Source organism: Schistocerca nitens, chromosome 2, assembly GCF_023898315.1.
Source record: "Schistocerca nitens isolate TAMUIC-IGC-003100 chromosome 2, iqSchNite1.1, whole genome shotgun sequence".
NCBI classification, from domain to species: Eukaryota; Metazoa; Arthropoda; class Insecta; order Orthoptera; family Acrididae; genus Schistocerca; species Schistocerca nitens.
The window spans coordinates 78,859,773-78,877,819 of record NC_064615.1 but is presented as its reverse complement, the minus strand read 5'-3'; the positions used below and the strand labels follow the sequence as shown (position 1 = coordinate 78,877,819).

Below are 18,047 nucleotides of genomic sequence, written 5' to 3'. Positions count from 1 at the left end.
CGTTTAATAGACAAAAGGAATGATTTCAAAACTTCATATTTACTGATAAAAATATACTAAAAACATGGGATTGATTGGAAAATACTCACAAAATCTTAAAGTTTTAGCTATGCTATTACAAATGCTCTGTGTGTCCGTCAGCAGTAGCACGAACAACATCCTCTCGATAGCTAAATTCCTCATAAACTGTATTCAACGTATCTGCTTTTGCAGAATCTATAACGGCTGTTATTCTATTCTTCACTTTTTCTACGCCATGAGGTAAATGGGGGATGAACACACTTTCCTTCACATATTCCCACAGGTCTGTGAAATCTTATGGGACTTAACTGCTAAGCTCATCAGTCCCTAAGCTTACACACTACTTAACCTAAATTATCCTAAGGACAAACACACACAACCATGCCCGAGGGAGGACTCGAACCTCCGCCGGGACCAGTCGCACAGTCCATGAATGCAGCGCCTGAGACCGCTCGGCTAATCCCACGCGGCTATCCCCACAGGAATTAATAGCATAGGGTCACGTCTAGCGATATTAGAGGCCAAGATCGCAGGGCAGTGTGTCAAGATCCTTTGCGCCGTATTCAGCGTTGAAGCAGATTGTCATTGAGAAACTGACATACGTTGTTATATGCTATTGTAGTGGAGCTCCATCCTGTTGGAAAATAAAGTCATCGGAATCCTCCTGAAGTTGTGGAAAATGCCAATTATGAAGTATTTGAAGATAGCTCATTCCAGTCACTGTGTTTCCCTCAAAAAGGAAGGGACCCAACCGTTTTTCACGAGAAATGACATAAAAAACATTCACTGTAGGGGAGTCTTTTTCGTGCTTAGTAATGACAGTTCTGGGGTTCCGATATGCACACATTATTTCAGTGTACTTTATCGCTAACATGAAATGTTGCTTCATCACTGAAAATTAACCGTGCTCAAAATGTATCGTCTTCCATGTCTTCTAGCAGAGCATTGCTGAAGTAAACCCGTTTCCTTTTATCAGCAACCGGAAGAGCTTGCACTAGTTGCGGTCTGTATGGTTTATAGACCAAACGACGTCTTAACACTCGCCAGACATTCGTATGAGGCATTGGCAGTTCTTTGCTTGCGCTGCGAGTAGACTTCCGTGGACTTCGCTGAACGGCCGGGTGGCCGTGCGGTTCTAGGCGCTACAGTCTGGAACCGCGTGACCGCTACGGTCGCAGGTTCGGATCCTACCTCGGGCATGGATGTGTGTGATGTCCTTAGGTTAGTTAGGTTTAAGTGGTTCTAAGTTCTGGGGGACTGATGACCTTAGAAGTTAAGTCCCATAGTGCTCAGAGCCAGCCAGCCACTTCGCTGAAACGTTTGCCGAACTCTCTCCACTGTGTCGTCGGAAGTGCGAGCTCAACCTGGACTCTTACCCTTGCACTAGCATCCTCTCTCTTCAAACTGGCGACACCAAAGACAAATGTTTTCGGGTGCAGGCAAATGAATCCAAAAACACCGGCGAAAAGCACGTTGGGCCTAAATCACTGACTCACTCTTTGCAAACTGCAGCACACAAAACGCCTTCTGTTGAGCGGAAGCTATGTTACTTCTGATTCAATGCAAGCGGAGAAGACGCATTGACGTATCTAATGGCATTTTCTGAAACTCAACACGTCCCATGTTTCGTAATTATTACAGTCCAAAATCATGTCACTCTTTTTGATACACCCTGTATTATGTGGTACCTTTCGTTTGAAGTGTCCTGACTTTTGGCTTGCCAAAGGTGACAGTTGCTGAGTTTTAATTTGCTAAATATGGCAGCTCTAGTCATAGCGTATAGGAGATTATGGAAGAATTTAGGCCTGAGAGGATATTAGTGACTGCAGTGGAACATCAGTATCGCAGAGACGATAGCCTTAGCTGCCGATGAACATCACCTCTCCCAGTGCCTTCCCTTTACTTTTCCCTGATGTCTGTACTTCAGGCATTTTTCTCAACACTACAGAATACTCTATGAATATTTTTATATTACTTTTATGAAAGCAATTTAGTTTAAAGTTTGTGTGTGATGCTTTATCCAAATTTCTCTCATTCCAGTGACGCTGGTGAGGCGAATAAAGACAGTCGTCAGGAGAAGAATACCAATTGTACGATGGCTGCCGCGCTACTCGAAGATGACGGCTGTGTCGGATGCAGTGGCCGGCGTCACAGTTGGACTTACTATGATGCCGCAGAGCATCGCCTATGCATCTCTAGCTGGTCTCTCCAGTGAGGTTAGTTTTCTTGTAGGATCTTTATTATCTCCTCGCTTTAATAGTCTATACGATTTTGTTTTACCATGTATATAAAATTCTGGGCTCGGAAAAAGTTTTGCACCACTCTCATAACTTGCGTCCACCTCTGTTGCCGAGCGCTCATTGCAAATGGCTATCATGCTCAGGATCCAGATTCGATTCGCAATTCTCCCAGGGATTTTCCTTTTTGGGAGGAGTGGAATGAGATCCACTCAGTCTCATGATGTCAGTTGAGGAGTTACTTGAGTGAGAAGTAGTGGCACCAGGTCTGCTAAGTTGACAAAGGTCGGGAGAGCAGTGTGCTGTGACCCCACATCCTTTCATGCAGCATCGAAATCATGCCATTGGCTGAGGATGAAATGACGGTCGGTCGATTCCAAGTGGCCAGTCTGTGGTCAGAATATGGTGCTTTCCTCATTACTTGTATCATTAGCGCTATTTGATCGTAAAACTCTTCCTTCATACTCTTTTGACCTTAGCATATCGTTAGATACAGCCGCCTGTGTAACAGAGATAAGTAAGCCTACCTCCTCAACGCAGTTCAGTGGAGCACACAGTGTCTCCAATCGCGAACGGCACGATGCAGCTTTTGTGCTCTTTTCAGTGTAGCAACTAGCCTTGAAGGTTCACTACTTGCGCAGACCCTACGCAAGCTGTCTCATTATTGCAAGAAGAGTTATCAGCACGAAAAGTTCCCCACCGTATTGGGATACACCACAGCGACGTCCTCATTACATTCATCCACTGTCGTGAGACACAAATCAAGGTTGACCTGCCTTGTAGTGGTCGCCTGCGAGCAACAATACCAGCTGATGATCGCTACCTGCCGGTTATGGCCCATAGGCAGCTCGGTGAGAAGGCAGCTGGGTATTTGGAATCAACCAAACAGTATGCGACGGTCTCAACTCGATTATTGTTGCCTCTAGGCACCTGTTATGAACAATGGCACAAACTGCCCAGCACCATGGGGCGTGAAGAAGTTGGGTAAGGGAACAGATGAAAAGAAAGCATCACCAGTGACGTGAGGCTTTCTTTACTGACGAGTACCTACTCCACAAGACACCACATAGTGCATGGCAGCAGGCACCTGGTACCACTACTAACCATTCGCTTTCCTGTTACAAACGCTAATGGAGCAAAGGGAAAAATGAATGTCTATATGTTTCCGTCCGAGCCCAATTTTTTTAAAATCTTGTCTTTGTAGCCCTTACACAAAATGTACATTAGAGGCAGTCGTGTCGTTCTGCAGTCAGCTGCAAATACCGCTGCTTTAAATTTTCTCAATAAACTTTTCCGAAAAGGACGTTGTCTTCCCTCCAGAGAATTTCCATTTCAGTTCACAGACCATATGCGTAATATCACGTGTTCATCCAATCTACTGGTAACAAATCTAGCAGCACATCTCTGAATTGCTTCGAGGTCTTCTTTTAATCCAACCTGCTGGGTACCCCAAACACTCGAGTGGAACTCAAGAATGGATCACAGTAGTGTTCTATATGCGATGTTCTTTATAGATGAGCTACACTTTCCTAGAATTGTCACAATAAACAGAAGTCAGCCTATCACCTACTCTACTACCATCCTTACGTGCTCGTTCCATTTCGTATCACTTTGCAGTGTTACGCCCAGATATTTAATCGACACTGTTGTGTCCAGCAGCACACCTAAGATACTGTATTTGAGCAACATGCGACTGTTTCCAGAATGACATTTTCACTTTGCATCGGAATGTGTGCTGATATGAAATTTCATGGCAAATCAGAACTATGTGCCAGGCCGAGACACGAATTACGTCCCTTTGGCGTTTGTGAGCAAGAGCTCTAACAAATGAGCTACCGAAGTAGACTTACGACCCCTCCTTACAGCTGCTAGTACGCCATCTCCTACCTTCCAAACTTCAGAGAAGCTCTCCTACTAAAATGGCAAGATTAAAGTTTCATATCACCAGCACACACTCCACTGCAACGTGAAAATTGCATTCCAGAAACATCCCCCAGGCTGTGGCTGTGTCATATCTCCGCAATATACTTTCTTCCAGGAGTTCTATTTTTTTAGGAGAGTTTCTGTGTAGTCTGGAAGGTAGGAGATGAGGTACTGGCAGAAGTAAAGCTGTGAGGGTGCGTCGTGAATCATTATTGGGCAGCTTAGTCGGTAGAACACTTGTCCACGAAAGGCAAATGTTCTGAGTTTGGCCGGCCGTTGTGGCGGTGCGGTTCTAGGCGCTTTAATCTGGAACCGCGTGACCGCTACGGTCGCAGGTTCGAAACCTGCCTCGGGCATGGATGTGTGTGATGTCCTTAGGTTAGTTAGGTTTAAGTAGTTCTAAGTTCTAGGGGACTGATGACCACAGATGTTAAGTCCTATAGTGCTCATCGCCATTTGAACCACTTTTCTGAGTTTGAATTGCGGTCTGGCACCTAGTTTTAATTTGTCAGGAAGTTTCACTATGGGAATGTTTTCTGCACTCATCTGCATTAACTTGCATTTCTCTATGTCCAGAGTGAGATTCCATTTACCACGACAAACAGCGGTTCGGTCTAAGTCATCAAGTATCCTCTTACAGTCAGTCAACGATGACACTTCCCCGTTCACTACAGTGTCATGAGCAAACATTCACGTGGAAATGATTGTACGGCATTGCTGGCCGGGAGGTCCCATTCGGGGGAGTTTGGTTGCCGTATTGCAAGTTCTTTTCAGGTGACGCCACATCGGCAACTTCCTAGTCAATGATGATGAAAATGATGATGAAGGACACCCAACACCCAATCCCCTGCCGGGAATCGAACCTGGGTCCCCTGCGTGGTAGGCGGTAATGCTACTGCTACGATACGGAGGCGGACAATCACAGATTCCTACTATGGATTCCTATTATGGTGTGACAGGAAATACTGCAAAATGGTTCAAATCTTATATCTCTGGCAGGAAACAAAGGGTGTTATTAGGAAAGAGACATGCATTAAGCTATCAGGCATCATCCAATTGCGAACTAATTACATGTGGGGTCCCACAAGGTTCCATTTTAGGGCCGTTACTTTTTCTTGTGTATATGAATGACCTTTCATCAGTAATGTTACCAGATGCCAAGTTCATTTTGTTTGCCGATGATACAAACATTGCAATAAAAAGCAAATCAAGTGTAGTCTTAGAAAGATCGGCTACTAAAATATTTGTGGACATTAATCACTGGTCACTAGCAAATTCTTTGTCACTAAACTTTGAAAAAACACACTACATGCAGTTCAGAACTTGTAAGGAGTGTCCAACAAGTATATTCCTAACATATGATGACAAGAAGATCGAAGAAGTGGACAGTGTTAAATTCTTGGAATTAAAGCTTGATAATAAATTCAACTGGGAGGAGCACACCACAGAACTGCTGAAGCATCTTAACAAATCTCTATTTGCAATGCAAATTGTGTCAGACATAGTTGACATAAAAATGAAAAGGTGGCATACTATGCTTACTTTCATTCCATAATGTCATATGGGATTTTTTTTGGCATAATTCATCAAGCCAAGCTAAAGTTTTTTGGGCACAAAAATGTGCAGTAAGAGTTATATGTTGTATGAACTCAAGAACATCCTGCAGAAGCCTGTTTAGGGAACTAGGGGTACTAACTACTGCTTCCCAATATATTTATTCCTTAATGAAATTTGTCATTAAAAACATATGACTTTTTCAAGCCAACAGCTCAATTCATGGAATCAATACTAGAAATAAGAATAATCTTCTCAAGGACTTAAAGTCACTTACTCTTGTACAAAAAGGTGTGCAATATTCAGGAACACACATTTTCAACAACTTGCCAGCAGCCATAAAAAGCGTAACAACCAATGAAATTCAGTTTAAGACAAGCCTAAAGGATTTATTGGTGGCCAACTCCTTCTACTCCATTGATGAATTTCTCAATAGAACCAAGTGATTTGTATAAGTGCAGTATAACTTCTGTACAATTTCAGTGCAGTAATGTGTTCATTGTAAATAAGTGTGTGTGTGTGTGTGTGTGTATGTGTAAGTACAATCTAACTTCTGCATCATTTCAGTGCAGTCATGTGTTCATTGTAAATAAGTATTATAGTAGTTGTATTATATGTTTATTACCTTATAAATAAATAAAAAAAACTTTTTTTAATTTTAAATTCAGTGGATTAGTATTTGTAAAATCATTCTTTCATATAGTGTTCATTAAAAAATGATGATCATTCCACCTGGGACCTGTGGAATGGTACATTAGCTTATTTGTTTGAGTTGTACATATTTGTCACGTATTGTTGTTTTTCTGACATGTTCTACATCCTGGAGGACATCCTCACTACGGATCAATTGGAATGAAAGTAAATCTAATCTAAATTCCACCCTAAGCCTCAGAGCACCCTCTTCCTGTAATATCATATTATATCACCCTGTATATATGGAGAAGTTGGAAGTATACTAGACCATTTCAGATGTCTCAAATCAGGGCTGTACTGCTAGAGAAAAATAACTGTTATAAAACATTTTCATTACACTACTTACTAACTGTTTTTAATGTTTGTTTGTGATTGTGGCATTAGCAAAGGATATTACTTAGCTTATTCTTTCAATCAGCATTTTATTTGAAACACCAAAGGGCCATCAATATATAATACCTCAACTACTCTTCAAGACATAGGCTTAACATTTACTATGTTTTCTCACTGGTTGATACAACATGTTTCTACTACCTCATGGCAAGTTTCTCCTGTAACTAGAGAGCTTTATTTCACTTAGATACATGATCCCTCATACAACCACTTGTGATTTTCTGTCCTAAGACCATTAAATTTGTACAACATATGGCTAATAAGAAATGCTTTAAATTTTTTTCAATTTTTGGAAATTCTGAAGTCCCACATTGACTAGAATATTATATTCTTACAATCTGTCCCTCACCTACACTATATGATTAAAAGTGTCCAGACACCTGGCTGAAAATGATTTACAAGTTTGTGACGCCTTCCATCGGTAATGCTGGAATTCAATATGGTGTTGATCCACCCTTAGCCTTGATGACAGCTTCCACTCTTCCAGGCATACGTTCAGTCAGGTACTGGAAGGTTTCTTGGGGAATGGCTGCCCATTCTTCATGGAGTGCTGCACTGAGGAGAGGTATTGATGTCGGTCGGTGAGACCTTGCACGAAGTCGGAGTTCTAAAACATCCCAAAGGTGTTCTACAGGATTCAGGTCAGGATTCTGTGCAGGCCAATCCATTACAGGGATGTTACTGTTGTGTAACCACTCCGCAACAGTTCGTACATTATAAAAAAGTGCTTGATCGTGTTGAAAGATGCAGTCACCATCCCCGAATTGCTCTTCAGCAGTGCTTAAAACATCAATGTAGGCATTTTCTGTGACAGTGCCATGCAAAACAAGAAGGGGTGTAAGCCCCCTGCATGAAAAACATGACCACACTGTAACACCAACGCCTCCGAATTTTACTGTTGGCGCTACACACACTGGCAGATGATGTTCACTGGGCATTTGTCATACCCACACCCTGCCATTGGATCGCCACATTGTGTACCATGATTCGTCACTCCACACAATGCTTTTCCACTGTTCGATTGTCCAGTGTTTACAATCCTCACAACAAGTGAGGCGTCGTTTGGCGTTTACTGGAGTAATGTGTGGCTTAAGAGCAGCAGCTTGACCATGAAATCCAAGTTTTCTCACCTCCCACCTAACTGTCATAGTATTTTCAGTGGATCCTGATGCAGTTTGGAATTCCTGTGTGATGGTCTGGATAGATGTCTGCCTATTACACTTTACGACCCTCTTCAACTGTTGGTGGTCTCTTTCAGTCAACAGACGAGATCGACCTGTGCGCTTTTGTGCTATACATGTCTCTTCATGTTTCCACTTCACTATCACATCAGAAACAGTGGACCTAGGGATGTTTAGGCGTGTGGAAATCTTGCATACGGATGTATGACGCAAGTGACACCCAATCACCTGACCACGTTCGAAGTTCGTGAGTTCCGGGGTGCGCCCCATTCTGCTCTCTCGCGATGTCTAATGACTACTGAGGTCACTGATATGAAGTACCTGGCAGTAGGTGTCAGCACAATGCACCTAATGTGAAAAATGCATGTTTTGGGGGGTGTCCGGGTACTTGTGATCATATAGTGTATCAACATATTTACTACTTAAGGATATCTTTGGGCAATAATAAAGACATGTTTCAGTCAGATTGCATTGTATATAAACAACAGATGAATCAAAACAATAATTTATTAATATTTGTATTGTTGCCCATGTTTCAGTGTAAACTTCTGTTTTATGATGTAAAAGTGTTTTGTATGTTGCTTCTGAACAAAAGTCAAGGAAACTGTCATTATCCAGAAATTAAAAAAATTAAATTCCCATTAGACACATATTCTGTAAATCATCTGGATACACTGATTCTGGGACTACAAATCCCTTTTCCAAGTTATATAAAATATACAGAATTGTCCTAATGCTGAGGTAAATGCAAAATTTAGTCTAACAGGTAAACAATAGGTAAGAAACAGAATGCCACTTTCTGTCATTTAAATAACTTTCTTCTTAATACTGAGTGATGTGTCAGCTTTCTACTAACTGAAAGAGAAATGATTAATAACTGATTCCCATTATTAATATCACATGATGAAACTGACATTAATTATAGTTGATAGTTTATGAAGTATACAGATATGTATAATAGTTTCTTTTCCTTGTTATTAGACATTTGATGAATGGTAGCCAGTTAAAGCAATTTCGATGCTCTTTTCCTTTTTTTGTCAGCAAATTTATTTTATTTTTATTTCATACAGTGTTACCTGTATTAAATTCATCACATATGTAGATACTATTCTTCACAGTGGCTTTACAGAGTATATCATTCACTTGCCCTTTCCTTTCTTGCAAAATGTAATGTTTCTACGTAGATGTTTAACTGATGTATCCAAAGTATGGCATAATAGCATAAAAACAAAATAATACATTTTAATATTAATTCTGGTATAAATATTTTACTGATTTTGCTTTTCTAGTATGGCCTGTACTCTGCCTTCATGGGAAGTTTCGTCTATGTCATGTTTGGAACTGTGAGAGAAGTTTCCATTGGTCCAACATCACTCATGGCGCTGCTGACTTTTGCCTACACTCAGGATCTTCCCATAGAATTTGTCACTCTTCTTGCTTTCTTAGCAGGCTGTGTGGAGCTGCTCATGGGACTTTTGAATTTGGGTATGTAAACATTATTTCATTGAAATAAGGAAAGAAACAAATATTATATTCAAATTTTGTGTCTAGAAACTGAAGCAGGTGTATATCTACAAAATAATTGACTTTACTTAAAGTGACCAAGAAAATTTTGTGCAAATGATAGAAATTAGCAACCCAAAGAAAGGCTTAATGCATAGTAAACAGGTAACACTATGTTGTTGAGTGGGAATGTTGTCTTCTTATGATTACTCTTGTTATGATTACTCTTGATTCTTCTTTTTTGCTGTTGGGAGATAGTGGTCAAAGTCTAGGTGACTATAGACATACTCTTTTTTCAAATTTTCTCTGAGTGATTTAACAGATTAAGTAACACAATAATGTACCCCGTGAGTGAGGACAGAAATGGGTGCTACAGTTAGGACAGATTGTTAAATGATTCCAATTGGAGCAGAGTAAAAGTTGTAGGTGGTCCAAATTAATATGAAGACTCTTTAGTCATCAATAGGGAGAACTAAAGTAGCCAATAGTATGAACCTTATATATAATCACGATAGTTTCAGTTAAAAGATGTTTAAAATGAATGTCAACAGCAGCAATAAGTTGTGTACAATACTATATTTTAAGAGAATTGGTGTAATTTTCCTGGGAATAGCTTTGTAACCTTCACTTCTAGCCACAGGATCTACTGAACATGAGTAAATTTTCTGTAAAAAAAACAAAAAAAAGGTAGTCAATTACTACATGAACTGAACAGAAACAGTTCATGGCAAAATATCTGTCACAACTACCACAGAAATTATTTGGAGATCATTACAGAATAGGAGAATAAAAATATAGCCTCTATTTCTCAAAATTTCTTATAAATAAATAAAAAACTTTTTTATCTTAAATTTAGTGCATTAGTATTTGTAAAATGACTCTTAGTGTTCATTAAAAAATGACGATCATTCCACTTGGGACCTGTGGAGTGGTACATTAGCTTATTTGTTTTAGTTGTAAATATTTGTCATGTATTGTTGTTTTTCTGACATGTTCCACATCCTGGAGGACCTCCTCACTACGGATCAATTGGAATGAAAGTAAATCTAATCTAATCTAATCTAATCAAAGTTCCATGTAGGCAATAGGTGGAGGAAACCACAAGTTCGTGGTCCCTGGCAGTAAACACACAGTAAACAGTTAGTGCAGCAAAGAGCACTTGTAGACATGAGTCAGTAAACAGCAACTGAGGCAGAGATAGTCAACAGATGAACATAAATTTGGCCGACTATGGATGTTCATGTGATGAGCCTGAAACAGTGGCCACATTCCAGCCCTAGTCACTCTGACCAGATGTATGCAGCATTACACATACTTGTAAATAATGGATTTCAGCTATCAGTCATCCTTTTGAAATTTTATTGGCAGATCTAGATTTCAGCTAGAAACTAGCCATTCTTAATGCACTATCATTTTTTATCAATGCATGCAATGCCTGTTGGTTGGGCTTCATCCACAGTATTCAATGAACTGTGGATGAAGCCCGACCGACAGGCATTACATGCATTGACCAGAAATGCGCCTTATGTCTTTACTAAATTAGCTTATAAGCTCTAGATGACTGTACTGGTAAGGAGAACAGCTGATGCTATTCATTTTGAATGTGCCGATCAGTCGTTTGTGATCAATGTAGATGGTGAATATCCTCACTTCTGTTTATGGATGGAAGTATTTGACTGTCTTGTATACAGCCAGGAGTTCACTGTCATTTGCACTCCACTTGCACTGAGGGGGCAATAATTTGCAGGAGAAATATGTGAGTGACTGCCACGAATCTTCTGACATTTGTTGGAGTTCCACACCAACAATGGTTTGTCTTGCATCCATGACTAATGCCAAAGGGATATCAAGCTTGAAGTGTGCAAGCAGTGCTACATTTGCTATGCTGTTTTTTGCCACCTCAAAAGCAGGGCACATTGTTTCATTCCACTGCACTAGAGAGCCACATCGAACCTTGGTGCTGGAAAGTGGTGGATCAAATGGCTCTTGTAGTTCCACTATGCAGGTTAACTGTAAATGATAAAAGTTTGATATGCCTGAAAACTGGCTTAACTCCTTGACTGTCATCACTTTGACCTTATCCATCAGTGGAAGGGAGCCTGTAGGAATGTCACCATATGGTGTCCAAACACAAGAAGAAGAGCAGATAGAAGAGGTTGACAGACTTAAATTCCTGGGATTACAACTTGATAATAAATTCAGTTGGGAGGAGCATACCACAGAACTGCAGAAACGCCTTAACAAATCTGTATTTGCAATTCGAGTGTTAGCAGACATAGGCGACATAAAAATGAAAAAGCTTGCATACTTTGCCTACTTTCATTCCATAATGTCATATGGTATAATATTTTGGGGTAACTCTTCAAGTCAAACAAAAGTTTTCAGAGTCCAAAAGCGTGTAATACGTATTATTTGTGGAGTAAATTCATGGACGTCCTGTAGAAATGTCTTCAAAGAACAGGCTATACTAACTACTGCCTCTCAGTATATTTACTCCTTAATGAAATTTGTCCTAATTAATATACACTCCTGGAAATGGAAAAAAGAACACATTGACACCGGTGTGTCAGACCCACCATACTTGCTCTGGACACTGCGAGAGGGCTGTACAAGCAATGATCACACGCACGGCACAGCGGACACACCAGGACCCGCAGTGTTGGCCGTCGAATGGCGCTAGCTGCGCAGCATTTGTGCACCGCCGCCGTCAGTGTCAGCCAGTTTGCCGTGGCATACGGAGCTCCATCGCAGTCTTTAACACTGGTAGCATGCCGCGACAGCGAGGACGTGAACCGTATGTGCAGTTGACGGACTTTGAGCGAGGGCGTATAGTGGGCATGCGGGAGGCCGGGTGGACGTACCGCCGAATTGCTCAACACGTGGGGCGTGAGGTCTCCACAGTACATCGATGTTGTCGCCAGTGGTCGGCGGAAGGTGCACGTGCCCGTCGACCTGGGACCGGACCGCAGCGACGCACGGATGCACGCCAAGACCGTAGGATCCTACGCAGTGCCGTAGGGGACCGCACCGCCACTTCCCAGCAAATTAGGGACACTGTTGCTCCTGGGGTATCGGCGAGGACCATTCGCAACCATCTCCATGAAGCTGGGCTACGGTCCCGCACACCGTTAGGCCGTCTTCCGCTCACGCCCCAACATTGTGCAGCCTGCCTCCAGTGGTGTCGCGACAGGCGTGAATGGAGGGACGAATGGAGACGTGTCGTCTTCAGATGAGAGTCGCTTCTGCCTTGGTGCCAATGATGGTCGTATGCGTGTTTGGCGCCATGCAGGTGAGCGCCACAACCAGGACTGCATACGACCGAGGCACACAGGGCCAACACCCGGCATCATGGTGTGGGGAGCGATCTCCTACACTGGCCGTACACCACTGGTGATCGTCGAGGGGACACTGAATAGTGCACGGTACATCCAAACCGTCATCGAACCCATCGTTATACCATTCCTAGACCGGCAAGGGAACTTGCTGTTCCAACAGGACAATGCACGTCCGCATGTATCCCGTGCCACCCAACGTGCTCTAGAAGGTGTAAGTCAACTACCCTGGCCAGCAAGATCTCTGGATCTGCCCCCCATTGAGCATGTTTGGGACTGGATGAAGCGTCGTCTCACGCGGTCTGCACGTCCAGCACGAACGCTGGTCCAACTGAGGCGCCAGGTGGAAATGGCATGGCAAGCCATTCCACAGGACTACATCCAGCATCTCTACGATCGTCTCCATGGGAGAATAGCAGCCTGCATTGCTGCGAAAGGTGGATATACACTGTACTAGTGCCGACATTGTGCATGCTCTGTTGCCTGTGTCTATGTGCCTGTGGTTCTGTCAGTGTGATCATGTGATGTATCTGACCCCAGGAATGTGTCAATAAAGTTTCCCCTTCCTGGGACAATGAATTCACGGTGTTCTTATTTCAATTTCCAGGAGTGTATATCTTTTTCCAACAAACAGCTCAGTTCATACATACAATACCAGGAACAAAAATGATCTGCACAAGGACTTAAAAGCACTTACTTTAGTTCAAAAAGGGGTCCACTACTCAGGAACACTCATCTTCAATAATTTGCCAGTAAACATAAAAAATTTAGTTACAAATAAAGATCAGTTTAAAAGGAGCCTGAAAGACTTACTAGTGACCAACTCCTTCTACTCCATTCACGAATTTTTTAATAGAAACAAATGATGTATTGTATATATTCATACTATTAGTATTGTTATTTCAGCTTAAAAAAAAAATTGACATGTTCTACATCCATGAGGATCTCCTCAGTGCGGATCTATGGAATGAAAAACTAATCTAATCTAATCTAACCACACACTTGGCCACATTCAACACCTCACCAATGTGCTCTAGATGCTTAAATACTTCTTGTAGGTGCTGATAATGTTGCTCCTAAGTGGCAAAAAACACAAATATGTCATCCAGGTAGGTAATCAAAATGGCAGTCCTCGTTTAATGGAGTTGATAAAGCTCTGCCAGGTTTGTGCAGTGTTCTGTGAACCAGACATCATAATTTTTCTCTAAAATAGTCCAAATGGAGTGATTATCACTGTCTTAGCAATGTACTCTTCTGTCATAGGTATCTGCATATATACTTTGGCGCAGTCCAACCCACAGAATACTGTCGTGCCATGTAGTGTATCAATGGTATGGGGTACCAATCAGGCATGGTTCTTGCACTGAGTGCGGCATCAGGCTCTTACTTTCTTTGGGACAAGGTGCAGTGTGGATGACCACAGGCTACTTGATGGCCTTCTTTAAGCACTGATTGGAATTCCGCCTTAGTGATGGCCAAATGATCAGGTGCCAGTCTCATGGGTCTACAAGATACTGATGGACTATCTGTGGTTTTTATATATAGTGTACTGTGTTGTGTGCCACATGTGTACATGGTCTGGTCAATATCAGTTATTGCCCCAGCAGTGCAGTGCACTCCTTGTCACATGCCTGTATTAGCTTGGAACTTTGCACCAATGTGTCAGAGTGAAAACCTGCTACCATCAGTTCTGTAATGCTGTCGACCAGTTTGGCATTGGCTACATCTGGTAAAAGATGGTAATGTGCCAGAAGATCAACTCCTATTATCAACTCTGTAAGGTCTGCAATGGTAAAGTCTCATGTAAACATATGGTGCAGTCCCAAATTTAGCTCTGTCCACTGCATTCCATATGTAGAGATGGGAGAGTTGTTCATGGCACATAAATGATAAGCAGCATGCAGTCAGAGGTCTACAGTGGTGGACTGAGGTTCTCAGCAGCATGCTTAAGTCTGAACTGATGTCTGTCAAATACATGTGACCAGATCTCCTATCGCTAACAAACAGGCAACGTGACTTTGTTGTGCAGTTGGTTGCATCTACTACCTGCTGCCATTGGTATTTTGGTATGAACATGGTGCTGTATATTTACACACATGTTTTTCAAAAGTATTGTAGTACCAGCATATAGAGTGTTCCGTGTTTGACAATGTAGCACTGGTTGGTGATCAGCTTCTCTATCTATGGTGATCATGTACCCTACTGTTCCAGGCACCACCCTGAGACAGTAGCCTGCCTATCTGTCTGCATAACCAGTCTACTTTCGTTGCCAGCAACCCGAATTCCATGCATGCAACTGTTAATATCACTACTGTACTACTGTCTGGCACTGCCACTGCGCAAACCTGTGTGAGTGCTCTAGCCTCTCGAATCTGATCCACAGGCTCCGTCACCATGTCCAATAATGTTCTGTGTGCAGCACCATGATCACTTTGACTTGTAGCGGTAGTCAGGCTCCACTGGGTGCACAGTAGTTTGTCAGGGTTGGTAATTGTATCAAAATTGCTCTGTGGATGATGATGTCCTTTGTCTTCTTGCAACAGTACTTGTCTGATTCACTCTTTGTGTGATGCAGTGACTCTCTGGTTTAATTCTGATTTAAACTCCCCATATAAATATTTGTGTGGTGACGCAGTGGTCACATCTTATACCACTGCAGTGTAGCGACGGTCAAGTTTGCTCGAACGAGAGTGAATTTTGTTGAATCAGCCACAAATTCTTGAATAGCTAAAACTGGCTTTGACTTGAGCAAACCATAGAATCGGATTGTTTGGCCAGAAGAGAGGTAAATGGACCACTAGTCTAGACACTATTTGCACATCTGTTTCTTGTGTGATATTTAAATTCCATAGTAGTCATGCAACCTTCTTCTTCAGCCCAGATCACATCAGGCTCACCACTTGTTGGGATTTGCACAATTTGGGGTAAATGGTCTTTGCTTAGTGTGAACAAAACCGAGTCTGGAGGTTTCAACAGAACAAGTTCTTTATTGTGATAACAATGTCTGCTGAACAGATTGTGCAAACGGTTACTCCCTAAGTCTAGTGTGAATCCAAATGTTTAACTTGCAGGTGAAATGTCCTGAGTGTGGATATAACTAAAGAAGAAGAGAGTCAGATATATGGTCACTGACTCTTTATCTCAGAGTGATAGACATAATCACAGGACATAAAAACACAGAACATATAAGAATGGAATTTTCACTCTGCAGCAGTGTCCACTGTGTGCCAGACTGAGACTCAAAATCAGGACCTTTTCCTTTCACAGGCAAGTGCTCTACCATCTGAGCTACCCAAGTATGACACACAATCAGTTTCACACCTTTAATGCCTGAGTTCAAGTCCTGGTCCAGCACACAGTTTTAATCTGCAACAAAGTTTGTATCAGCACAAACTCCACTGAAGAGTGAAAATTTTATTCTGAAAACATCCCCCAGGCTGCTGCTAAGCCATTTCTTCACAGTATCCTCTCTTTCAGAAGTGCTAGTTCTGTAAGGCTGTAGGAGAGCTTCTGTGAAGTTTGGAAGGTAGGAGATGAGGTACTGCTGGAACTGAAGCTGTGAGGACAGGTCGTGAGTTGTGCATGAGTGGCTCACATGGTAGAGCACTTGCCCACGAAAAGCTAAGGTCCTAATTTTGAGTCTCAGTCTGACACACTGCTTTAGTCTGCCAGGAAGTTTCATATCAGCACAAACTCCACTGCAGAGTGTGAATTTCATTCTGGAAACATCACCCAGGCTGCGGCTAAGCCATGTCCCCGCAATATCCTTTCTTCTGGGAGCATTGTGAAAGCAGTGGAGTTTGGAAGGTGCAGGCAAGGTACTGGTGGAATTGAAGCTGTGAGAAAGGGTTGTGAGTGATGCTTGGGTAGCACAAATAGTAGAGCACTTGCCCACGAAAGGCAGAGGTCCCGAGTTTGAGTCTCAGTTCGTCACACAGTTTTAATCTGCCAGGAAGTTACTACACTTTTTGGTTTGTGAACGAACAGACAATTTTAATTTGTATACTTGAAAAAAGAGACAGCATTGGTCGTATATTTTTTACTATTGCAAAATCGATTTTCTGTCACTGAGTGACCATCTTCAGTGCTATATTGTACAACTTAAATTGGGATGCACTGTTGTCACTAAGCTTACGGCAATCACATAGACTGGTCGTAGTGCACAAGACAACATGGAGTCGCCAATCAATAAAATTTTAATTTGGTGTTATAGAACTTGAAGTTTGTTCAGTAAACATTGATGGTCCTAAGTCTGGTTTGTAATACATACCACACCCCATTGTCGGAAAAATGAGTAGAAAATCTTCATGGTGAAACCAAGTTAATAGTTGGATGTTTTTAACAGCCATCTGATATCACTGTGACAGTTCTAGTCATTCAAAAAAGTCTTCAGTCAGTAGAACATAAGTACCCCAATCATACAATACCAGCTGGAGGTGACTTTAATTTATCAAGTATAGACTGGGATGTCTGTTTATTCATTGTGGGAGATACAGACAGACAGTCACTTGAAGTACTTTTGGACACATTTTGTGAAACCTGTCTTGAGTAGCTAGTTTGGCAGACCACACACAATGGAAATATCTTAGATGTTTTAGCTTCAAACAGATTGGACCTTATCAATAGCATCAGTATAGAGACATGGATCAGTGATCATGATGTCATTATAGCTACTATGGTTACGAAAGCTGATAAATCTGCCATGAAGGCTAGGAGAGTATTTCTGCTAGAAAGAGCAGGCAAGCAGTTTTTAGCATCTCACATAGACAGTAAACTGAAAGTATCTCACTTAGACTGTAAACTGACGTCATTTAATTACAGTAAGATGGACATAGAGAATTATGGGCAAAGTTTAACACTCCAGTTGGCACACCAATGCATGAAGTTCACCAACCAAAACTAAAACTGTTTTGCGCTGTTGCATTGTTGTCTGACAATTGTGAGCCCACGGCTATTTCTTCATAACTGCTTCAGCTAACATGGTGATAAACTGTGTTGTCATACATCCAAGTGAGTGGCAGTAATGTAAAATAAACAGTGAGCTAGGTGAGAAAAAATTTACGGTCCATCCAAGAAAATGACATAGATTATGAGCTAGCTGCACCAGTCCCACAATAAGACAGGAGTCTATGAGATAATTAGTAATTGAACAAGTGATTAGCTGAGATCTGATGAAATTGCACTTTTTAATGCTTTAAGTGGGTCATTAC

General features: G+C 41.8%; 1 protein-coding gene across 1 annotated transcript in view; it reads left to right on the top strand.

Annotated features, from left to right (window-relative positions):
• Window positions 1-18,047, top strand: part of LOC126235756 (sodium-independent sulfate anion transporter) — a 136,582-nt gene that overhangs the window by 26,064 nt on the left and 92,471 nt on the right. The window contains exons 2-3 of the mRNA XM_049944555.1: window positions 2,062-2,237; window positions 9,292-9,487. Coding sequence (XP_049800512.1) covers window positions 2,062-2,237; window positions 9,292-9,487 — 372 coding nt within the window. The remainder of the gene's footprint in view (window positions 1-2,061; window positions 2,238-9,291; window positions 9,488-18,047) is intronic.